Source organism: Globicephala melas, chromosome 1 (assembly GCF_963455315.2).
Source record: "Globicephala melas chromosome 1, mGloMel1.2, whole genome shotgun sequence".
Lineage (NCBI taxonomy): Eukaryota > Metazoa > Chordata > Mammalia > Artiodactyla > Delphinidae > Globicephala > Globicephala melas.
This window is the reverse complement of record NC_083314.1, coordinates 161,941,768-161,966,248: the sequence shown is the minus strand read 5'-3', so window position 1 is coordinate 161,966,248 and position 24,481 is coordinate 161,941,768. Positions and strand designations below refer to the sequence as shown.

The 24,481-nt window shown below is 48.8% G+C and overlaps 1 protein-coding gene across 4 annotated transcripts in view; it reads left to right on the top strand.

Annotated features, from left to right (window-relative positions):
- Window positions 1-7,718: 7,718 nt before the first annotated feature.
- The window catches only part of AZIN2 (antizyme inhibitor 2), a 34,419-nt gene continuing 17,656 nt past the window's right edge, over window positions 7,719-24,481 (top strand). The window contains exons 1-8 of one of the 4 annotated variants that reach the window (XM_070046709.1): window positions 7,719-7,853; window positions 7,947-8,066; window positions 8,727-8,903; window positions 10,383-10,556; window positions 19,819-19,991; window positions 20,984-21,118; window positions 21,910-22,075; window positions 23,298-23,460. In XM_070046709.1, coding sequence (XP_069902810.1) covers window positions 8,799-8,903; window positions 10,383-10,556; window positions 19,819-19,991; window positions 20,984-21,118; window positions 21,910-22,075; window positions 23,298-23,460 — 916 coding nt within the window. In that variant the 5' untranslated portion in view covers window positions 7,719-7,853; window positions 7,947-8,066; window positions 8,727-8,798. The remainder of the gene's footprint in view (window positions 7,854-7,946; window positions 8,067-8,726; window positions 8,904-10,382; window positions 10,557-19,818; window positions 19,992-20,983; window positions 21,119-21,909; window positions 22,076-23,297; window positions 23,461-24,481) is intronic. The other 3 variants (XM_030870412.3, XM_060288663.1, XM_060288670.1) reach the window with 3 other exon arrangements.

The window sequence follows — 24,481 nt, the reverse complement described above, 5'->3', positions numbered from 1 at the left end:
TATGTGGTCTCTGTGAAGGGGTTTAGCCAAAGGACACAGGGCCTCTCACGGACACCAGGCAGGGCAGGAACCCTCAGAGACAGAGGCAAACACTCTCTGCCTCCCTCTGGAGAAGATTCTGCTGACCCTGGCTCTGACCTGTCACCTGACCACAGTCTCTGTGTCTCTGGTCAGTTAACTGGAGGCATATGGACGCTGTGTGGTTCTATTGGCAGTGGGGCAGGGGAGCAGGATCCCTGAGGTACAGACATGGCTGCCTGTCTCTACTCCACCCTAGGGTGAGTGAGCAGTTTTCAAAGGGAGAACATGACACTACAGCAGTTTAGAAAGAGGCCCAGCTTGGGGCAGGCTTCCATGACTCAGTGCTCAGCACACTGGCTCTGCCCCCGTGAAATCCCATGGGGTTGGAATGGAATTCCACCACCCATCCCCTCATACTGCATGGACTCTCTTCCTGAGCCTCTGCCTCCTGCTGGGTGTTCCTCAGCTCAGGTCCCAGAACCTCCCTGTGGGGCTGCTTCTCCCATCCTGTCCCAGCAGTATCACTCTGACACATTTCTGAATTTTCTCCTCTGGGCCCCTGCACCCCCAGCTCAGGGTCATAATACTAGCAGCTACTACTTAGAATGCATTTACTAATGTTATGTGACAGGCACTAGGCAAGAGCTTCTACATGCCCATGAATTCCTTACACCAATTCTAGGAAGTAGGTACTCTTATTATGTCCATTTTACAGATGAATAAAGTGAGGCTCACACAAGATGAGTAACTTTGCCAAGGTCACACAGCCGGTGAGTGTGGCCCCAGAAGATGGAGTAAAGCTTATATACCCATGAAATTTGTTCTCGTTATCTAGAAACTGTACAGCCATTCGGCTAGCCCAGGTTGGTTTTTGCCTACTTCCCTGCCAGAGAGGGGATGGGGGTAAGAGCCTGACGCCCTTTTTCAAGGGTACACAGCTTTGACCTCTTTACCTGCTGTGCTTCAAGTTCGTTTAGGGCAAGGGTTCTCAAAGTGGGGTTCCTGGGCCAGAGCATCAGCATCACCTGGGAACTTGTCAGAATGCATATTCTCAGGCCCACCCAGACTTACTGAATCAGAAACTCTAGGGTGGGGTCCAGAAATCTGTCATTTAGCAAGCCTTCCAGGTGCTCCTGATGCACACTCATTTGAGAATCATTGGAGAATGCAGAAGATCAACACGCTTTTCCATTCTACGCCCAGGTGGCTCTGGCGACAGCAGCTGGCCAAGGTGAGAATTTTCATTCGAGTATTTTTTATTTTTTTATTCGATTGTTGTTGTTGTTGTTTTCTCAACACATTTGTCAGAGATGCCTCAGGGTTGGCGAGAGTGTGTGAATTCCTTAATTGTCGCACCTTATTATTATTTTTTCACATATGTGTTCAGCCTAAAAGAGAGTGAAAATAAACATAAAGAAATCCAAAGTACCAAATGCAGGATCTTAGCATCCTGTCTGTCTAGGGAAGGGGTGCAACTGTAATTCCACACTCAGTCGACACACTCAAGCTTTGCCTTCTTGGTGCCCGGTCCCGGGCTGGGCTCTGAGGCACAGACTGGGCCTCTGTCCTGCCTGCTTCTGTGTCAGGGGACACAGACACCTCACTAATAACTAGAATTGGGGGGTTCCAAGGGCTGTGGTTCAGGGTCTGCTCCAACATGACTCTGGACTGCAGCATTTCAAGTTCCTCACCAGCGCACAGCCCTGAGTTTGGGTCTAGGCTCTACCACCTACCAGCTGTGTGACCTTGGGCAAATCACTCAGCCTCCCTGGGCCTCAGGTTCTTCCACTGTGAGACGAGAGTAATAATTCCCACCTTGCAGGCTTGCTGTGAGGATGGAGGAAATGTATGTAGCGTAATGGTGCCACTCACTAGCTGTGTAACCTTGAGCAGGTGTGTTAGTCTCTCTACCTTGCTTCCTGCTCTGTAATACCAATAGCACGAACTTCATAGGGTTGTTGTGAGGTTAAAGGTTATATAAATCAAGGCTGCAGAATAGTAAATACTCTGGCAATGTTAGCTGCTCTTGTTATTATTAAGCACACAATACAGTGCCCGGAGCACAGTAGATGCTTAGTAAATGGTGGCTGCTGTTAGTGCTTAGTTTCCATCTTAATGTGAAGACAGGTCTGACCTAACAGTGCCTAATGCTGCTTTCAGCTTCTGGTTTCTGGTTACTTCAGGGTCTCCATCTCACTGATGCCTTCAGGGAGTTTGCAGTGCTGACTTGGGGTTGGTGCCTTTTCTGCCAATCCATCTTGTGTCTGACTCTGAATTCCAGCCTCTCTCAGGTCTTCCTGCTGTTTGCACTTGGCTTGATCTTGAGGTAGGAGGTAGATGGGCTCCAGGCTAGACATTTACAACTGGCCTCCTGTTCACACTACCTGGGATGAGAAGAAGATGGGCTCCAGGCTAGACATTCATTACCAGCCCCCTGTTTACAGTTCCTGAAGCAAGAGACAAACGGGCTCCAGGACTACGTATTTATGACCAGACTCGTGTCCATATTTCAAGATCTGCACCTCGATATAAAACCAGCCACAGAAATAGGGTAAATAACCAGACGGGACATTTTTATGGCAGGGACAGAGTGGGACTAAACCCTGTTAAAAGATCAATAGGTCATACATTTCCCACCCTTGGGCCAAGGGAAACATTGCACATGCGCAGAAAGGCTCCTTGGGGGTCAAAAAGGAGGGGCCACCACCCCATAACATGTGACGCTAAGGCCATCCCATAGGCCTCTGGGCTGTAATCCATCTTGGAAAAAAGCTGCGCACACATGTTAGAGAGGGTCCTAAGGCAGGTCAGGTGTGGAAAACGAAACCAGATAATTGGCCAAAGGTAAACAAAGACCCGGAAGATCTGCCCTATATAAAAGACTTCACTGCCTCCTTACTGCACTCCTCCTCATTAGGGAGGACGCCCACACCCTTGCTCTCTGGGTGTGCATCTCTGCCTTGCTTCTGTCGTAACTAAACAAACTGTGCTCTCCCACTTGTTGTTGCGCTATGTGTCTAATGATAAACTTTGTACCTGTTTTTACAGTTTTTGCCTCCGTGAGAAATGCATTTTTCACTGGGTGCAAGAGCCATGAGGTGTGGTAGCTAGGATTCCTGGTTTCCCTCCAGGCTACCCAGGTTCAATTCCTGGGCAGGGAATTAAGATCTTGCTTCATGCCACCACTCACTGCTGCCTCTCTGAGATCAATCTCAGCATTCTTTGTTCTGGAGTCATGCCCTCTTCCTGGGACCCATCTCACAAGCATAATGTCAGTCAGACGTTAAGTTAAGTCCCAGCTCTGTTACTCACTAGACAAAGGATTTAATCACAATTTTCTCATCTGTAAAATGGGACTAATGATGCCTATCTTGCAGGGTTGTCTAAAGATTAATTGCAATCATGCATTCAGCATGATGCCTGTCATACAGTGGGTGGTCAAAAAATGTTTGTTTACTTCTCTGTCACCTCTCCCTATGGAGTAAATCCCATAATCCTTCTGAACTGGTTTCTTTACTTTCTTCTTTACTATTTTGACTTTATTGGGGGTGGGAGGAAGCAACAATGTACCAGACTAAAGACATCTTCCTGTCTCCTTTGCAGCTAGGTGGCGCCATGTATCTATGTTTTGGCCAATGATATGAAAGGAAGTATTGGGTATGGTGTGAATTGTGTCCCCCCAAAAGATGAGTTGAGTTCTAACCCCCAGTATCACACAATATGACTCTATTTGGAAATAAGGTCTTTATGCCAGTAATCTAGTTAAAATGAGGTCATTCGGGTGGGCCTTAATCCAATACGACTGAAGTCCTTATTAAAAGGGGTAATTTGGTCACAGAGACTGACATGTATACATAGAAGATGATGTGAAGACACAGGGAGAAGAAGATGGCCCTGTGACCGGAATGATACAAGCTAAGGAATGTCAAGGATTGCCAGTGGACACCAGAAGCTAGAAGGGGCAAGGAAGGATTCTCCCCTAGAATTATCAGAGAGAGCATGGCACTGCCAACACCTTGATTTTGGAATTCTAGCCTCCAGCACTGTGAGACAATATATTATTTTAAGCCACCCAGTGTTTGGTACTTTGTTATGGCAACCCTGGGAAATTAACACGTGTGGAATCTGAGGGTGGCTGCTTTCTCCTCCCTGGAACGTGCAGGGTTGGTGTTTAAAATATTTAGGAATCAGTATGAAGATGGGCACTGATCAATCAGAAAGGACACTGGCCGTGAACAATTTTTCTGGTCACACTTGTGTGTACTGGTTAAATATTAGCCCTAAGAATGTGGCTGGAGCTCTTGCAGCCATTTTGGACCATGAGGCTAGAAGCCAGTCAGAGAGGATGGCAGAGTTGAAAGAGAGGAGGCACCTTGGTTCCTGATGACCTTGTGGAGCTGCCATACCAGATTTGGACAGCCTCCCTCCAGTGTTATACTACATACATAGCAGAGTAAACCTGTTTGTTTATGGCTCTATTACTTTTGACTTTTCTGTTTTCCTCAGCCAAACCTAAATTTAACAGATATCCAATCTTACAAAGTACTGTGAAGCCCAAATAAATGATGAACAGGAAAGTATTTTACAAACTCTCCAGTTCTATGCACACGTAAGGCATTTTTGTTATTGCAGTGTTTGTGACTAGACTTATGATTAATTTAAGAATAGATTGGGGCTTCCCTGGTGGCACAGTGGTTGAGAGTCTGCCTGCTTATGCAGGGGACACGGTTCGTGCCCCGGTCCGGGAAGATCCCACATGCCGTGGAGCGGCTGGGCCCGTGAGCCATGGCCACTGAGTCTGTGCGTCCGGAGCCTGTGCTCCGCAACGGGAGAGGCCACAACAGTGAGAGGCCCGCGTAACGCAAAAAAAAAAAAAGAATAGGTTGAAATTGACAGATACGATCCTGGTCAAAGATCAAAGACTCTTTGTCCTGCTTCAGCAACATGTTTTTGAGGGCTCTGCACGGCATCCATCGATAACAGTGGCATGAGAGACCAGCAGGAGAGGGGCCACCAGACTTTGGGCTGGATGCCAACAGGATGACTTTTTTTGAGCTGGGACCTGAATGCTCAGCTACTGGTTGGCAGTTAAGCATGAAGGTTAAGGGTCAGGCCAGATGGGTTTAAATCTGAGCTCCACCCTTACTTGCTGTGTGACTCTGGATAAGGTACTGAACTTCTCTGAATCTCAGATTCCTTATCTGTAAAATGGGGATAATTATAGCCCTATGACATAGGGTTGTCATGGAGTTTCAGTGACATCACATACCCAGTAGGGAAAAAGATAAATCAACAGCTTATTTGTATCCAGTCCAGGAGACAGATTTTTCTGCTCTGACTACCAACCCTTGACAAATTACAAATGGACAGATTGGATTATGGTTTGTTTCTTTTTACCTTTAGCGATTCATTCAGTTAGCATACTGAATGTGCCTATGATGTGCCTACTATGTACCAGGTAATGAAAAGAGCTAGTGAGGCAGACTTAGACCATGGCATCCAAATAAAGGCAGCTCAAAGAATGACTTAAAGAAAAGTATAGCCAGTTTGTTTGGGTGCCTCTCCCATCCTCTTACTATCATCTTTTCTTGAGGGCTCCCTTTGAGGTTTCTGCCATGGCCATCCTTATCTACCCCCTCCCATTCAGTAGATGCTTATTCTTAGGAGGACTTCAGTCATTAATTCACACTATGGTGCAAATGACTACAGATCTCTCAAAGAATGGATCTCAAATGACGCCTCCTGTGAAGGTGACTGCCTACTGAAAGTCTGTTCCTAGCATAGAAAGCAAGAGTGTTCAAGGCAGAAGAGCCCAGAGAAATCATTCAGTCTGAGCCCTCTCAGTTCACAGGTGGAAATCAGGCCAGGCAGATGTGACCCTGGTCTCCGCAGGATGATCCAACAAAGGACTTCCAGCAGTTATGTGGCCAGGCTGGGTGGGGAGCAGAAAATGGCTCTTGCAGACTCCATGGTCACTGCTCTATACCATCTGTGTGCTGAAGATGCTTTGATTAGGTTGTGCAGGGTGCCCTAGGGAGATACTGATGCAGAACAAGAAGTGCCTCTGGCTTTCAAGAAGCCTACAGCCTGACAGGGGATATGAGCACATATGTAAGGCCAAAAGCTCTTTGGTCCCACTGATTTGAAATGCTGCCTTCATTGTGACCAAATTCTCCAATATGCACAAGACTGTTCTAAACTCTGTTCTGTTCTAGCACTGTCTTTTCCTGCACCAGCACCATGATGCTTTAAAGATCATAGCTTTATAAAATGTCTTGATGTATTGTAGAAGACGTCCTCTTCTTTTTCAAGAATGTCTTGGCTGTTCTTGTACAATTACTGTTTCAGATGAACTTTCGTATTAGCTTTTGAGTAGCATAGATATTGAATCTTCCTCAGCACTCTTTTTAAAAAAAAAAAAATAATAAATTTATTTATTTATTTTTGGCTGCGTTGGGTCTTCGTTGCTGCGTGAGGTGTTTCTCTAGTTGCAGCGAGCAGGGGCTACTCTTCGTTGTGGTGCACAGGCTTCTCATTGGGTGGCTTCTCTTGTTGCAGAGCATGGGCTCTAGGCACGTGGCCTTCAGTAGTTGTGGCATGCGGACTGAGTAGTTGTGGCATGCGGGCATACTTGCTCAGCGGTATGGGATCTTCCGGGACCAGGGCTCGAACCCATGTCCCCTGCATTGGCAGGTGGATTCTTAACCACTGCGCCACCAGAGAAGTCCCAGCACTCTTGTTTATGCCAGGCCCTGGGTGTTCTGAGGAGCCAGGCACTCAGTTGCTGCCCTTGGGAGCTCACAGACTAGCTGGGAAGTGTAACCAAACAAGATGTGTAAAGCAACAACAGGAATCTCAAGCTACGGGTAACAAAAGCCAAAAGAGTGAGGAGTCCACACAAATGTAAGTGCTGTGAGTTCCATTGTTCCTCTGGCTAGGGAAGTCATGGGAAGCTCAACAGGGGAGATGACATACTGGACTTTGATGAATGTGCAGGAGCAGGAGTTCAATAGGTATAAAAGAGAAGAAACGCTTTGAGTTGAGGAAGTCAGAGAACGCTTCTTGGAGAGGGAGACATTTTATTTGAGAGGTAAGAGTTTGCCAGATCCAGAAGATGGGATGAAGGGAGGGATTGCCCTGAGCTGGGAAAGCCACAAGAAGGATCTTTGAAGACATTTCATCTGGGTTTTGAGTTGGAGGATGCTGGAAGAGGCAATTAAATAAAAATGATTTTATTAGAAAAGTAAAACAAGGAGATGACATTTGACCTGGGCTTCCCGGGATGAGTGGGCAATTCACCAGATCAGAGAGGAGAGGCACCGTCGAGCTGAGGTAGTCACAGAAAAGGCTTCCCAGAGCAAATAAAAAACCTCCTGGCTTCCTGCCCACTCTCCAAGATCTAATATCCAGGAGCTAAGCGTCCCACCGCGTAGACGCTTGGGGTTCTGAGCTAGCAGGCCTGCAGTTGAGATTTCCCAGCGTAGGGTAGCGGCAGAGGGGTCTCTGTAGGACTGAGGATCACGTTTGCGGAGCCGGCTAGCAGGGTTGAATGCTTTATGTCGGAATCGACCAATGGGATGGTGGCACCCAGTTGCCAGGGCTACGGAGGGGGGGCCGAGCGGAGGAGGGGCCTGAGCGCCAGGGGCGGGGTCTGGGGGGCCTATATAAGTGAGCGCCGGGCGAAAGGTGGGGCGTGGCGTCGGTGGCTGCTGGGCGGGAGGGCGGCAGGCCGCGGCGCCCAAGCCGGAGGAAGCTAGCGAGCGGAGGCGCGGAGGTGCCGTTTCACTCGCTGGGGGGACCTATGGGTCGAAGCCGTGTAAATGCGTTTTAAGGCGAGTGCGGGGGAGAGGCTTGGGGAGCCTCGGGAGCGGGCGTTCTTGGCTCCAGTGCTGACCTGCTCCCTGGCCCCTCTTGTCTCCTCTCAGCAGGGGCCTCGGCTCCGCGGCTGCCACTCCTCCGCGGGGTGCTGCACAAGTTTCGAGGTCACCGGCGACCCCCCCTAGCAGCGTGCCTGACTCTGGCCCCGCGAAGGAGCACGGGGCTTGGTAAGGGGGTTTGGGGGGGGCGGGACCTCGGCCCTGCACTCAGGAGGGCTCACCCGGACAGAACCTCAGCCTTCAGTTCTTGCCCGGGAGCCCTCGGCCATCACCCACCACGTGGAGCCCCCACGCACGCTTACCGTCCTAGCACGTCAGGACCAGCCCGGCCCCTCTTTACAAACGGTTAAACTGAGGCTCCGAGAGGGGACGGGGCGTACCCAGGGTCACGCAGCAGAGAGCGGACTCGAACCTCAGCTCTCAGGCTGAGACTCCTTGGTGGGACCACCTGCAGCCACTTTAGGTGGGCGTGGTCAGGATGGGGGCGGTCACCTGGAAACTTCCCCACTCGGCTTTCCTGCTCTTTCTCTCTCATTCTTTCCCTTTAAACCCAAACCCTAATTTCAGAACTGGAAAGGATCTCCAAAACAATGCATCCATTTTACAGATGGGGAAACTGAGGCTCGGAGAGGCAGTGACATCTAGGCAGATAATGCCTTGTCCCAGTCCAGGATTCCTGATCGTCCTTCTCCTTCACTCCTCCCAGTGAACCTAAGCTCCCCAGGCTTGTGCTGGGGGCAGGGTGTGACAGGAGTGGGCGCCCTGGCCTGGGGAGGTGAGGGGTGCAGCTGACGCCAGCCCCCCAGTGGCCCCCTCACTCTCCTCCAGCAGTGTGTTGCATACTTTCTAAGGCGCCGGAGGCAGCGGCAGCTCCATCCAGCCCATCGGCTCCTCCTCGGCATGGCTGGCTGCCTGAGTGAAGCGGACTTCGTGATGGTGGAGGAGGGCTTCAGCACCCGAGACCTGCTGGAGCAGCTCACTCTGGGGGCCTCACAGGCCACCACGGTGAGGGCCTGGGAGTGGGGATGGGTCTTCTGTTCTCCCAGCAGGCTCAGCTGCCTCCTAGGGCCCACATCTGATTCTTTCACTTATTTGGTATTCATTCCTTTCTGTTTGTGAGAGACGTCTCATTTTTTCTCCAAATTCCTGGTCCTTGCCCCCATACCTGCCCCTCCTGTGTTCCCTGCCTTCATGAACAACACTACCATCATCTACGCAGGGCTCTAGGTCAGAAACCTGGGAGTCCTCACTGCCCCTCCCACACCTGGGCACCCCCAAACTCTGTGAATGCAGCCTCCTTGAATTACCCTTCAGTACGTTCTTCTGGGACCTCACCGTGTAGTTTAGGCCTCATCTCTCTAAAACTCCCTAACCTTTTCCCTGCCTCATCCCACCCCTTCCAACTCTATCACAGCCCTGCTCAAAATCAGAATTCTTGGGCAGTTTCCCACTCCCTACAGGGTCCAGGCCCCTCTGCCTTCACAGCCCCCTTCCTGGCTTTTCCCACGGTGTGTATTATGCTCCATCAGAGCTGAGCTACTCTGCTCGTATTTCCCGAGGATTCCATGGGCTCCATCATCACTCCTTTGCCCAGGCTGTTCCCTCTTCCCTTCTCCCAGCCTCTCTTGCCTCTTACCTATTTCTGCTCATTACTTATTACTCATCCGTGTCACCTTTTCCTGATTGCCCCAGGCAGGTTTTATACTTTCCTTCTCCATGGCCCCCTCTGCATTTTGTAGAAACTCCTGCTTAGCATTGATTGAATGGGCTTGTAATTGCTTAAGGGGTTCTTTTGCAGGCCCAAGCATACTTAGCATACTTGCACAGGTATGCTTGGTCAGACACCAGGGGGGGCATCAGTAAAAAAGTGTTGCATAAAAGGGAAACTGAGTCCCAGAAAAGGTTTAATTAATGTGGTCTCACCAATGGCCTCATATGTGTTCAACCCTCAGTAAACAGCTGTCCTCAGGCATGGGTTGCAGTAGCAGTGGGACTACTTCAAGTCTTCTTTGAACACCTAAATGCGAAAGGCAGTGGCTGTAGGCTGTGGGTCTTCAAGGAATTTATCTTTTTTTCTGGAGAAAACAGTTGTCTATATACACAGAGTTCTGATACTTTGGAAGCATGTGCAAAACGCAGTGGGAGCATTAAAGGCGGAGTTGCCTTATTGGTTTGGGGGAAGGTGGCATTTCAGCTGGAACTTGAAGGTGGATTAGGAACTTGCCAGATACATGTGGGGGAAGGATATTCTGTATGGAGGACATGGTGGGAATAAAGGCTGGGAGGTGGAAAATGATCTAGGATAGAGCTGGAGTTTGAGCTGAAGTGAGGGAAGGGACTGGAGCTGGATCACAGAGCCTCGAATGTCCTGTAGGCTTGGGGATCCCCAGAGAATATTAGAGCAGGGTACTTGGGAGGACCGTGAATGGCACGCACTAGGAGGAAGCTGGGTGGGGTCTCATATTCACCCTTCTTGTTGTGCAGGAAGAGGTCGCTGCCTTCTTTGTGGCCGACCTGGGAGCTGTAGTGCGAAAGCACTTCTGCTTTCTGAAGTGCCTGCCGCGAGTCCGACCCTTTTACGCTGTCAAGTGCAACAACAGCCCGGGTGTGCTGAAGGTCCTGGCCGAGCTAGGACTGGGCTTCAGCTGTGCCAACAAGGTGAGCCCCTGCCCCCCACCTGCACACTGACCTACTGAACACCCACATGGCCCGGCTGCAGCTGCTGTGGGTGGACCTGGGGAAGCAGGAGTGACCTGTAATTGGCCCCTGCCCTCTGGGAAGGGCCACCACATGCAAGGGGTGTAAGGGATGAGGGTGGAATTTGCCAGCCTTGAAGTTCCACATTGGAACCACGTGTGACCCTGGGTAGGTGGGTCACCTTTTTAATGGAGATTTTCAAACTTCTTGGCATAGAGCTATATGTGATATTCTTCTAATTAAAACAAAACAAAAACACCATTTTATCATTGGTTTTATTTTTTTCTTTTATAATATTAATAACGTGTGACTGTACATTTTCTTAACTAATCCTTATAGAATTTTGTTGTTCCCAGTTCTGCTACCTTTCTGATTTGATTAATGCTGTTGTCTTAATTCCCTCCTGCTCTCTTTAGATTTGTTTATTACTGTCATTCTCTATTCATTGAACTCTTGCAGACACTAGACAGTGTGCTAGACACTGTTCTAGGTAGGGCTGGCAATACAGTGTTGAGTAAAACAGACTCTGTTGTCCTTGAGTTGAATGCACGGCTTATCTATTTCCATTCTGTTCTTACTTGATAAGTCTTTTAGCTATAAAGGTTCCTCAGAGTACAGCTTTGGACATAGTTATTCATTCAGCAACATTTATTGAGCACCTACTGGGGGGTCAAGTACTTTTCTAGGTGGGGATTTAGCAAGTGAACAAAACAAAAAAAGTCCCTTCGTGGAGCTTGCTTTCTAAAGAACAAACAAGTGAAACAGTGAAAGTCTATGGTATTTTAGATGGTAAATGCTGTGGAGAAAATTAAAGAGGGAAAGGGAAGTAGGGAAGAGACATGGATGTCGGGAAAGAGGATTGTACTTTTAGATGGTTTGGCCAGGGAAAGCGTCACTGAAATTTGAACACAGATCTGAAGGAAGCAAAAGATCCAAGCCAGGTGGATAACCAGGGGAAGAGCATTCCAGGAAGAGGGACCAGCAAGTGCAAAGGTCCTGAGGTGGGAGCAAGCCTGTGGGCATTGGTTTGTGATATTGTTATTACAGTTATTTAAAAATGTTTAGTAATGATTGTTTTGAGGGGGAATCCCTTTTAAACCCTGGTCAGCAATATAGCTGGGTGTTGTGCGGAGGATTCTAGAAAGGGATCTGGAGGAGACAGGAGGAGAGCTCATCTGGGTAGGAGGCTGGAGGGATTCCAGGTGGGAGAGAGGTGCACACCATGGTGGACGGTTGGAACGAGCAGGTTCACCTTTATCAGAGACGCATGTTAGTGTCCTTATTGGTAGGTGAGTCTCCCTGATGTCACCCGTGAAGCCCCTTTGCATCAGCTCTTGTTTTGCACACCTGGTTTCATGCATGCCCCACATAAAGCCCCATGGAGTGCCTAGGAGAAGAGATTGCCATTTTGCAGTTGAGGAACTGGGGGTCAGCTTCACACAGCTTGCTGGTAGCAGAGCCAAGATTGCCCCCTGCAGCATGCCGGGTCTCTGCTCTGACCGAGGAGGAAGGGGACCCTTTTCCATAACCCTTGGTCTAGGGGTGAAGAACAGGACCCAACCTCACTGACTAGAGTCCTCTGCTTCCGGAAACCCAGAGGTGGGGCCCTGTGCTGGCCCTCAAGCCTCAGGACTGGCCTCCAAAGGGCAGAGTTGTGGGGTGTAGGGCTTGAAGTCGGGGGGGCGGACGTTTGCTGAGGGCTCCTGTTGTGTCATGTGCTTCGCCAAGCGTATTCTGTACATGATCTCATTTGACTCTTGAAACAACCCTGTGAGGTAATTATTATCACCGTGATTTTGACAACATCCCCATGAGGAAGCAGTTAGTGTATGAGGCAAGGAGGCACAGAGGTTTGAGGGATGCCCTGGGAAGGGGCCGCTTGAGTATGGCAAGGGGTCTCTGACTTTATCACTGCTGTCTTTGCCAAGATCCCTGGGGAGGGGATGGCAGAGCTGAGACCCCACCCGGTAGGTGCGATCATGTGGCCCTTGGGTGCATTTCCTGAGAGGTGGCACAGCTTTTCTTGGAAGGCCAAGGCTGCCCTCTTCTGGTTGGTTGGAGCTGGTGGCCACGCTGTACAGCACCATGCTTTGGCGGCCACTGACCTAGGGTCAGGCATGAGCTGGGGCTCGGTGTACAGATATGCATCAGACAGGCTCCAGGGTCAAGAGCACCAGCCACGCCTTACACGGGGCTCTGGTCCACCCACCCACCTTCCCAACGACCTTATGTCATCTCTCTTACCCCATCCCTTGCCCTCTCTGGCTGTCTCCCTCAGCATCCTCCCATCTTAAAATGCCTTCTCTGGACACCACATCGTCCCCCAGCCCAATCCCTCGCTCCCTCTTCGTGGCCAAACTGAGTTGTCTACACTTGCCTGTCTGCAGTCACTTGTCTCTTTCCCTTAGCACCCAGTCCTTAAGCCACTGCTTCCCGACCTCCACTCATCATTCCAAGGAATCTCCTCTTGCCAACGTCCCCAGCAATCTCCAGGATCCAGTGAGCACTTTATTCTAGACATTCATTTTGAATTATTCGAATAATATGTTGATTCATCTGCAAAAAAAAAAAAGTAGAATGTCAGCTTTATGTCTCCAGAGATAATCAACATTCTGAGTTTGGTGGCCACATGGTATTTGAAAAATACTTACAAATATGATCCATAGGAAACCTACAAAATATCTTGTGATTTTGTAACAAAATATAAGATGTTCATGTGGTAGGTGTTGTGCCACATAGCTTTATTTTTATTTTTTAAAATAAATTTATTTATTTATTTATTGGCTGCGTTTGGTATTCATTGCTGCGCATGGGCTTTCTCTAGTTGTGGCGAGTGGGGCTACTCTTTGTTGCGGTGCGCGGGCTTCTCCTTGGGGTGGCTTCTCTTGTTGCGGAGCACGAGCTCTAGGAGCACAGGCTTCAGTAGTTGTGTTGCGTGGGCTGTAGAGCGCACGCTCAGTAGTTGTGATGCACTGCATGGGCTTAGTTGCTCCACGGCATGTGGGATCTTCCCAGACCAGGGCTCGAACCCGTGTCCCTTGTATTGGCAGGTGGATTCTTAACTACTGCGCCACCAGGGAAGTCCCTTACAGTAGCTTTAAGCTCAGCAGATTTTGGAGATGTGTCCATGTTGATGCTTTTAGACCTTGTAGGGGACACTCCTTGGTCCTCCTAGCTTTTGATCTCACCATGAAAAAGTGTGTGTGTGTGTGTGTGTGTGTGTGTGTGTGTGTGTGTGTGTGTGTGTGTGTGTGTGTGTGTGTGTGGTGGGAACACTTAAAGTGAGATCTACCCTCACAAATTTTTAAGTGTTTAATAAGGAATTGTTAAGTATAGGCAACATGTTGTACAGCACATCTCTAGAACTGATTCCTCTTGCAGAACTGACACTTTATACCCATTGAGTAGTGACTCCCCATTTGAAACATTCTTTTTTTTTAGTATTTTTTAAATTTTTTAAAAATTTTTATTTATTTTATTTTTGGCTGTGTTGGATCTTTGTTGCTGTGTACGGGCTTTCTCCAGTTGCAGAGAGCGGGGGCTACTCTTCGTTGCGGTGTGCGGGCTTCTCATTGTGGTGGCTTCTCTTGTTGTGGAGCACGGGCTCTAGGCACTCAGGCTCAGTAGTTGTGGTGCACGGGCTTAGTTGCTCTGCAGCATGTGGGATCTTCCCAGACCAGGGCTTGAACCCGTGTCCCCTGCATTGGCAGGCGGATTCTTAACCACTGCGCCACCAGGGAAGCCCTAAATTTAGTTTTTAAATTTATTTTTTATTGAAGTATAGTTGAATTACAATTTTGTGTTAATTACTGTTGAACAGCAAAGTGACTCAGTTATACATAATATATATTCTTTTTCATATTCTTTTCCATTATGTTTTATCACAAGATACTGAATAGAGTTCCTGTGCTATACAGCAGGACCTTGTTTATCCATTCTATATATACCAGTTTCCATCTGCTAATCCCAAACTCCCAATCCATCCCTCTCCCACCCCCCTCCCCCTTGGCAACCACCAGTCTATTCTCTATGTCCCTGATTCTATTTCTGTTTCATAGATAGGTTCATTTGTGTCATATTTTAGATTCCACATGTAAGTGATTATCATATGGCATTTGTCGTTCTCTTTCTGACTTACTTCACTTGGTATGATAATCTCTAGTTGCATCCGTTGAAACACATTCTTTTTTTTTTTTTTTTTTTTGCGGTACGCGGGCCTCTCACTGTTGTGGCCTCTCCCGTTGCAGAGCACAGGCTCTGGACGTGCAGGCTCAGTGGCCGTGTCTCACGGGCCCAGCTGCTCCGTGGCATGTGGGATCTTCCCGGACCCGGGCACGAACCCATGTCCCGTGCATCGGCAGGCGGACTCTCAACCACTGCACCACCAGGGAAGCCCTGAAACACATTCTTTTTAAAAACACAGGCCTAGCCTAGGATATTGTGGGTTGGGTTCCAGACCACTACAGTAAAGTGAAGATCACAATAAAGTGAGTCACACAATTTTTTTGGTTTCCCGGCACATATAAAAGTTATGCTTACACTATACTGTAGTCTATTAAGTGTGCAATAGCATTATGTCTAAAAAAATACTTGAAGTAAAATGTACATACCTTAAGTAAAAAATATTTTCTTGCTAAAAAAAGCTGACCATCATCTGAGCCATCAGCGAGTCGTAATCATTTTGCTGGTGGAGGGTCTTGCCTCCATGTTGATGGCTGCCGACTGCTCAGGGCGGTGGTTGCTGAAGTGTGGGGTGGCAGTTTCTTAAGAGAAGACTCTTCTTTCACTTGAATACCTAGAGGTCATTGTAGGGTTATTAACTGGCCTAATTTCGATATGGTTGGGTTGTTGTATGTCAGGGAATAGGGAGGCCCAAAGAGCGGGAGGGAGATGGGGAATGGCTGAGGGGTGGAGCAGTCAGAACAGACATTTATCCATTAAGTTCACGGTATGGGCATATGGGCGTGGTTCGTGGCACCCCAAAACAACGACAATAGTAACATCAAAGATCACTCATCACAGATCACCAAAACAAATACAGTAACACTGAAAACATCTGAAATATCACAAGAATTACCAAAATGTGACACAGAGACATGAAGTGAGCAAACACTGCTGGAAAAATGGTACCAATAGACTTGCTTGATGCAGGGTTGCCACAAACCTTCAATTTGTAAACATCGCAATATCTGCAAAGCACAAGAGAGTGAGGCGAAATAAAATGAGGTATGCTTGTACGCAACAACACGTGCTCTTGGTTTTAAAGACTTTAGAAACATATCCAGTGAAAGTGGACGCTGCTGGGAGCCTGCTCCACCCTCCTGGGGTGCCTCTGACAGTGGAGAGGTCTCCTTCTGCACAGATGTGAATTGCAAGACAGGGTTTGCTTTGACAGGAATGGCATAAGAACCTCTGCGTTGTTCTCTCTTCTGGGGACGCCCTCTCCTCCCCTCGGTCCTGTACCGGCTCTTCCTGCTCTCTAGCTGGGAGAGTTCCTCTGGATTCTGGCTCAGGCTCCCTTCTCTTATAAACTCTCTGTCTTCGTAGGGGATTTCATCTCCTCCCATGGCTTCAAATACCCCTAATATGCCACCACCTCCCCTGTTTTGATCTCCAGCCCAGACCCTGTGTATCCAGGTGCTGACTTGTTGCCACAGGATGCCTGGAACCCAGTGTGTTCAAATGCACTCGTGATCTTCCCCTCGAGAGGGGCCCCTGGGTCTGCTGGGCGAGGAGTCCCCCCCCCAGACATCTAACCCCACATCCCCACGTGCAGTCCCTCACCAAGCTTGCCAGCCATGCCTACAGATGTCACCACCCCCCTTTCTCTGCAGCCTGTCCTGTTTCCCAGGGAGGTTGTGACTGTCTCCCAGAATTCTCCTAGGCCCTTCCTTGGTCCATTTTCACACGGTAGCCAGAGTGACATGCATTTAGACCTTGCATTCAAAATGCCCATCTGATCATGTCCTTTTCCCTCTTGAGACCCCTCAAACTGTTTCCCACCACTGGCAGGGTCAGATATAAATCACATCAGCCTTCTTGATCTCCCTGTTGGCTCTGCCTGCATCCCTCCAAGCTCATCGTCCCCCACCGTGGGCACCCTGCCCAGGCCACCCCAGCGTTCTCTGTTCCTCCCTCAGGCTGAGTACATTCTTGCCTCAGAACCTCTGCACAGGCCACTTCTCCTACCAGAAACATTCTTTCCTTCCCTTTCAGCCTGGCCCAGGCCTCCTATGGGGCTCAGCTTAAATTTCTTTTTTTTTTTTTTAAGTTGAAGTATAGTTGATTTACAGTACTGTGTTAGTTTCAGGTGTACAGCAAAGTGGTTCAGTTATATATGTATATATTATATTCTTTTTTCAATTCTTTTCTATTATAGTTTATTATAAGATACTGAATATAGTTCCCTGTGCTATACAGTAAATCCTTGTTGTTTACCTGTTTTATATGCAGAAGTATGCATCTGTCAATCCCATCCTCCCAGTTTATTCCTCCCTCCCTTCCTTCCCCTTTGGAAGCCATAAGTTTGTTTTCTATTTCTGTGAGTCTGTTTCTGTTTTGTAAATAAACTCATTTGTATCATATTTTAGATTATACATATAAGTGATATCATATGGTATTTGTCTTTCTCTGACTTATTTCACTTAGTATGATAATCTCTAGGTCCATCCACGTTGCTGCAAATGAAAGAATTTCATTTTTTTATGGCTGAGTAATATTCCATTGTGTGTGTGTGTTTGTGTATATATATATACACCACATCTTCTTTATCCATTCATCTGTTGATAGACACTTAGGTTGCTTCCATGTCTTGGCTATTGTAATGGTGCTGCTATGAACATTGGGGTACATGTATCTTTTCAAATTAGAGCTTTTGTCCTTTCCAGATATATGCCCAGGAGTGAGATTGCTAGATCATATGGTGACTCTATTTCCAGTTTGTTAAGGAACCTCCATACTGTTTTCCATAGTGGCTGCACCAATTTACATTCCCACCAACAGTGTAGGAGGGTTCCGTTTTCTCCACACCTCCTCCTCAGCTTAAATTTCTGACCTTCAGAAAACTGTCTGTCACCCCCTCACATCCAGGTTTCCCCATCCCACATTCTCTAGTATCCCGTACTTTTTCTCCATGGCTCTTATCCATTTGTAATCCTATTATTATTCAGTGTTCATTCATTCCTCCCCTTCTTTCCCATCTGCCTGAAACCTCCACAGGGTCAGAGACCCTGTCTGCTTTACTCACCACTTGTTTTCATTAGCACCTGTCTCAAAGCCTGGCAACTCAGTAGATGCTCGAGATACACTTGCCAATTCAACATCAAGGTGTCTTCTCCACTGAAGTGCTGTGGTTAAGAGCTGGTGTGCTAAAGTCGGACGGTCCTGGGTTAGAATTATAGCAGTGCCACTTGTAAGCCGTGTGACTTTGGACAAGTCACTTAAGGCCTCTCTGAGCCTCTGTTTCCTGCCTCATAAGATTAATATGGCGATGAAATGAGAATGTCTATAAAATATTTAATGCAATGGCTGGCATACAGTAATCCTTTAATGAATGACAATCGTTATTATTTAAATAATTTTAATCAAAGCTAAACCACAGGTCCCCAAAGTGTTACCATTGCTGCTTCCTCTCACCTCTTGGGTGAAGCAGGGAGCGAAACCACATTTTCATAACTGCTCAGACGTGGGGTCTTTGGAAGCAAGCTGTGATGACAGCAGTTCCAGCTCTGGAGGTGGACCTTTGTGTCTCCCTCTGCTACTCACTGGCTGTGTCACCAAGGCAAGTGGGTTTCTTTGAACTCAATTTGTCCTCTGTAAAATGTGGCCGATAAATATTTCATAGGATAGTTATAGGCATTGCATGCGATAATGCACATAAATACCTCGTGCTGAAAAGTTGCTACATTAAAATTACAGTCTTGTTACAAACTTGGGATGGCTGAAGATGGCCCTGTGTCTCCTACCGTGCTTCCAAACTGCCACCTTCTTAATCATGGAGGGTCAGGCTTGAATTTGAAAGTTGGTTCTGCCTCCTACTTGCTCCATAGCCTCTCTGAGCATGTTTCCTTCTCTATAGAATGGAGCTAATACCATCTGGTGGCGTATTGTAAGGAGTAAATAAAAGAGTGAGTCTAAAGCAAGGGTTGGAGACTTCCCTGGCGGTCCAGTGGCTAGGACCCTGTGCTTCCACTGCAGGGGGCACAGGTTTGATCCCTGGTCGGGGAGCTAAGATCCCGCAAGGTGCGCGGCGAGGCCAAATAAATAAAAATACATACATACACACATAAATAAGTAAAGCAAGGGTTGGCAAACAATGGATGGTGGGACTTGTAGAGTTTTATTGGACCACAGCCATGCTCATTCACTTATGCATTACCTGTGGCTGCTTTGGTGCTACAAAGACATTTGAGTAGTTGTACAGAAACTATACGGCCCACAAAGCCTAAAATATTTACTCTCTGGCCCTTCATGGAAAAAGTTTGCCAACACCTGATGTAAAGCCTCTCATTCAGTGCCTGCTTGTGGTAGGTGCTCTGTGAGCACGGTTGCTTTCGCCATCATCATCATCATCGTCTGGATCATTAATGCAGCAGTCAGGTGGAGCACCGTTCTGGAAAGGTGAGGAAGAGGAGGCCCTGTGGGCAGAGGGCCTTGCTGGAGCCACCCAGCACCATGCCATGCACAGAGCAGGTGTCTGGATGTTGGATGTCCTGTGTCAAAAACACTATTGGTCTGGTGAACTTTCTAATACATCAAGTGATAGTTTCTAAACATTTAAATCTGCCAGGAAAATGTGTCAGAAACCTGTTTTCAGGGCTACCATGAATCTGTAGAGTGCCTTTGTGTGAATTAGAAAATGTATCCCTTCCTTAAGACACTTAATTGTTGTAAATAAATATACTGATTTTGTTAGGGCAAGATGCTTTACTGTTAGGAAGTCATAATAAACATACAAATCTACCATGTATTCTCTGAACGGGACCCCTCCCTCCCTAGGATTGTGCAGTAAACCACCCACACAGCTGTACATGGCAGCCCTGCCTGTCAGTGGTGAACCAGCGTGCGTACTGATTTTTGTATACCTGTTGTCTAAAAGTGAGGCCCACTTTTTATGGACCTCCCCAGGCACAGCTATGACTTTGCCCCTCATCTGTGCTTCCTTGGCCTCCGTGGGCCCAGCAGGCTCTGGTGCTTCCTCACCACCACCTTTGGGATCCCACAGGCAGAGATGGAGTTGGTCCAGCATATTGGTGTCCCCGCCAGTAAGATCATCTACGCCAACCCCTGTAAGCAAATCGCACACATCAAGTATGCTGCCAAGCATGGCGTCCGACTGCTGAGCTTTGACAACGAGATGGAGCTGGCAAAGGTGGCAAAAAGCCACCCCAGTGCCAAGTAAGCTGAGAAGCACTCATGGGGGAGGCTGGGCTGCGTGTGAGGGCAGAGGGAGTGGGAGGAATGGGGCCGGGGCTGAGGACCCTGCCTTGGACCCGGCCAGAGTCACAGGAGGTTGGGGCAGGCACTCCTGGACTGGACCCAGGATGCAGAGCCTGAGTAGGACAGAGGTAGAAATGATGGATTAGAGGCCAGGCAGAGCAAAGCCCACGGTACTACGGAGGTCAAAGTCACGGCAGAGGAAGTAAGAGAGGGTGGTGGTTTCACAGAGGAGGTGGCATTTAAGGAGGGCCTTGAGGGGTGACCAGCATCTGGGGAGGGCATAAACAGGGTGTCAGAGTGAACTGCGTGAGCAAACGCATGGAGGCCAGAAGCAGCATGGGGCATTTGAGGGATAAGCAGAAATTTGATGTGGCTGGAACATACCATGTGCAAGGGGGGAAGGAGAAGTGAATGATGCTTGTCACAGGGCAGGGACCCCAATGCACGTGGGCTTTGGGAGGGGTCAGGGCTGGACATCTTGCTCAGGCTGTGCCTCTCACCTGGTCACTGGACACCCTGGGGAACCAGGTGGCGGGCCACTCTAGTTCACCCAAAGCAGCTTCCATTTTGTCTGTTTTACATATTGGGGATATCGGGGTTCTCAATAAGACTGTGTTTAAAAAATGGTCCCCCCGATACAAGAGAAGTTGGAAAAGCCTGGCTGGTGTTAAGGCTGATTCGGAGAAGTGGGGCTGCCCAGAGGAGAACTGGTGAGGTTGGGACCAGGGCAGGGGCCCCAGGGAAGGGCCCAGGGACATTGAGGGAATGGATTGGACAGGACTCAGAGGCTGACTGGCTGTGCAGGGAGAGGAAGGGGTCCAGGGGCTTGTGGGGTTGGGTAGCTCTGAGCCATGAGGGTTCACGCCTCTTGACTTAGAGAAGGCTCGGTCGGGGGCGGGGTGGGGGGTGAGGCGTGGCGCCCCCTGCAGAGGTGCCGCGTGTCTCCTCAGGATGGTTCTGTGCATTGCCACCGATGACTCCCACTCCCGGAGCCGCCTGAGCCTCAAGTTCGGAGTGTCGCTGAAATCCTGCAGACAACTGCTTGAAGATGCCAAGAGGAACCACGTAGAGGTGGTGGGTGTGAGGTGAGTGCCCAGAAGCCCCGCCATCACCACCCACGCCCACTGCCCACTGCCTGTTTTCCCAGGACTTAATCAACTCTGTGTGAGACCTCCCTCAGGGTCTCCAAGGAGGGCCTGTCCCTGGGCCTAGAATTCTGCCATTTGAGAGCTTCCTCCCTTTGGAAAGAAGTTTTGGAGTGTCCCACTGCCCCAACCCCACAGTCTGCAGAAGGTCCTGTCCCAGGAGGTTCCAGGAGGGACCTGGCTTTGCAGGAGTTTTCCCAGCCTGAGGCCAGAGGTCATCCTGGCACACCTTGGCTGTGCCTCTTTTCTGGTAGGGGATATGGAAGAAGCAAGAACTATGACCTAACAATATAGCTTTCCTTTGTTTTGGACTTAGGATGGCCAGGCACTCTGCTAAATGCTTCATGGACACTATCCCATAACTGTGGGATCTTATCCCCACTTTATAGATGGGGAAACTGAAGCACAGCTTGTCAGACTGCTGAGTGAGATGTACATCAGATCTGGCTGAATCTGGGGCCCTAGCCCTCACCCCAGAAGGCTCAGCCCCAGGGGCAGCATGGAGGGATGGGGGGCGCCAAGTGCCAAGGGACCTTGGATCCAGTCTCCTGTCCACTCCTCACTTGCCACATGGCCCTTGGCAGCCCATTTAACCTGTTATGCCCACAGTCACTACATCTGGAAAATGGGCACAGCATCCAGTGTGCTCGGCCAAGGTTGCTCCTGGCTGGGACTGAGGTGGTGGTACTTGGGCGCCTGTGTGTAAGCCGAGGCTCTTCCTCCCTTCCCAGTTTTCACATTGGCAGTGGCTGTCCTGACCCTCAGGCCTACGCTCGGTCCATCGCAGACGCCCGGCTGGTGTTTGAAATGGGTGCTGAGCTGGGCCACAGGATGCACATCCTGGACCTTGGCGGCGGCTTCCCTGGAGTGGAGGGGGCCAAAGTGAGATTCGAAGAGGTAACCCTGGGATCGCAAGTGTCACACTGGGCTTGGTGGGGGTGGGGGTGGGGATGGGGGCAGGGAGGGTTATAATGATCCCAGGAAGCTCACTGTGAGTGGGTCCCATGTGCTACGTGCTGTGCTTAGTGCTTTACCTGGATTATTTTATTATTAACCCTGTGTTACAGCTGAGCAAACTGAGGCTCGCAGACGTTAACTTCACTTCCTGAGTCCATGGAAGAGCTGGCTGCGCACCCAGCTCTGCCTGACTCCGTCCATGCACCTATTTGAGGCTTAACCAGGCCATATTTGCATAAGTCATAAGGCTTTCTGAGGGTCTGGGTGTGCCCTGTTCACCCTCCGGCGGACTGATGAGAAGTCAAGTGGGCAGGGGAAGGAAAAGCCAACATTCTGTCCACTCCTAGTCCGTCTGTCTCCTTCCCATCTGGAAGGTGAAATCAGGAAAAACGTGTCGTTGCAATCCCAACTTGAACCACTAGGGGTCGCTTTTTCTTAGTAAGTGCCTGGTCCTGGAATATTCACATCTTGGAACTGAATTTAAGAAAATAATACGTGATGGACACTAAGAATTAGCTTCAAAGATGAGCATTGCAGCATTCTTCATAACAGAAGTCCAGTGGACTTCCTTGGTCCCTATAGCACTCATGGATTGGTTAAATTATGGTATATTCTTATGGTGAAAACATTTACACACATGGGGAGGTCATTCAGCTTATTGAGTGAAACAGTTTATAAAAACATATATACTTATAGCCCTATTGTGTTTATAATAAAAAAATCAGGTTTTTAGGTTTGTATAAAAAGGAATTAAAGGAGCTACTCCAGAAAGTTAACACTGATTAGGTTAATCTGGGTAATAGAATTAGGGGTGACTTTGACCTTCTTTTTCCTTCTCTGTAGTTTCTATTAAAAAAATGTGTTACTTAGCATATTGGTTATTTAGGAAAGAAAAATCCACGTCAGGGCTTCTGGAATCTGAGTACCAAGTCTTAGATTAAGAGTGTCTTTTCCCATTGTAGGGTCATTGAAGGGTGATTTACACAAGTGTGAGGGTCTTGACCCAACTCTGTCTCTGCCTACCTTCTTGTCCAGCTGTCCGTGGTTACCAGCTGGGGTAACCTGAAATCAAAGAAGCTTTCAAGAAATAGACTTGGAGCTGCAGCAAGTCTTCAGCATAAACCCCACATTTCAAACATGTAATTGTCCCCCATCCTCTCAGATTTCTTCTGTGGTCAACTCAGCCTTGGACCTGTACTTCCCGGAGGGCTGTGGTGTGGACATCCTTGCCAAGCTGGGGCGCTACTATGTGACCTCGGCCTTCACCTTGGCAGTCAGCATCATCGCCAAGAAGGAGGTTCTTCTGGAACAGCCTGGCAGGGAGGGTAGGTGCCAGGTGGGCAGCGGAGCCCCATTCTTCCCTAAAGCCAGGGACAGTGGCTGGCTGAGCCGGGTCTGTTTTTAAGGGGTGGGGGAAGCTGGAAAATGGGTCCTTGCTTTAGGGAAGTTTACAATCAAGTATTCTCACCCCAAGACACTCTTTAGCATCTTTTTTTTCCTATGCATGTTTATATTTTATGAAGATTGAGATCAAAGCAACCTTAGGGAGAATAGATGCTTTATTAACCCTATTGTACAAATGAAGAAATTGAGAACCAGAGAGAATACAAGTGAATTGCTTAATTGCTAGTAAGTGGTAAAGCCTGCATTTCACCCCTTGTTTGTCTTCTCTCCAAAGTACAGGCTCTTACTCACCCTACTGCTTCTCACAACATATTGAAAGTAATTAATGACAACTTATATTTGTCTAAGCCCACTTTGTAGACAACAGAATGTAGGCATGGAGAGGTTGAGTCACTAGCCCAAGGTCACACAGCTGATAAGGGGCAGTGCCAGGATTCAAGTACAGGCTGGGCTGACTCAAGGCTCCTCTGTCCACACTGCCAACATCAGCGCTCTTCCCTGACCTTCCAGATAGATCAGTCGTCCCAGCAGCCTCTTGAGTGAGAGGTCTGACTCTGATCTTGGGGCTTTTTTCTCTGCTCTGGGACCCCCAGGCACGAGAGCCTGAGGTCAGTGTGCTCTTCCTCGGAGAGGGGTGGTGGGCTCCAGGTGGAAGGTCTTCTGTGTGTGTGTGTGTAGGGATGGAATTCTGGCCTCCTTTACACATCTGGGGGATTATACTTTCTAGTCCAGCCGGGAGACCTGGCTTCTCATTCCAGCTCATGCGCTGCCCCATCGTGTGCCTCTGAGCAGGTGGCTTAACCTCTTGGGGTCTTGAGTTTGGGTGGGCTGCTCTTCTGCCTTTGCTGGGGCATTGAGGGGCTCAGATGCAGTCGGGGAGTGTGTCCTGGGCAGGGTTGCTCAGCTGCAAGGTGTTTCCAACACAGTAGTGAACCTCCTCTC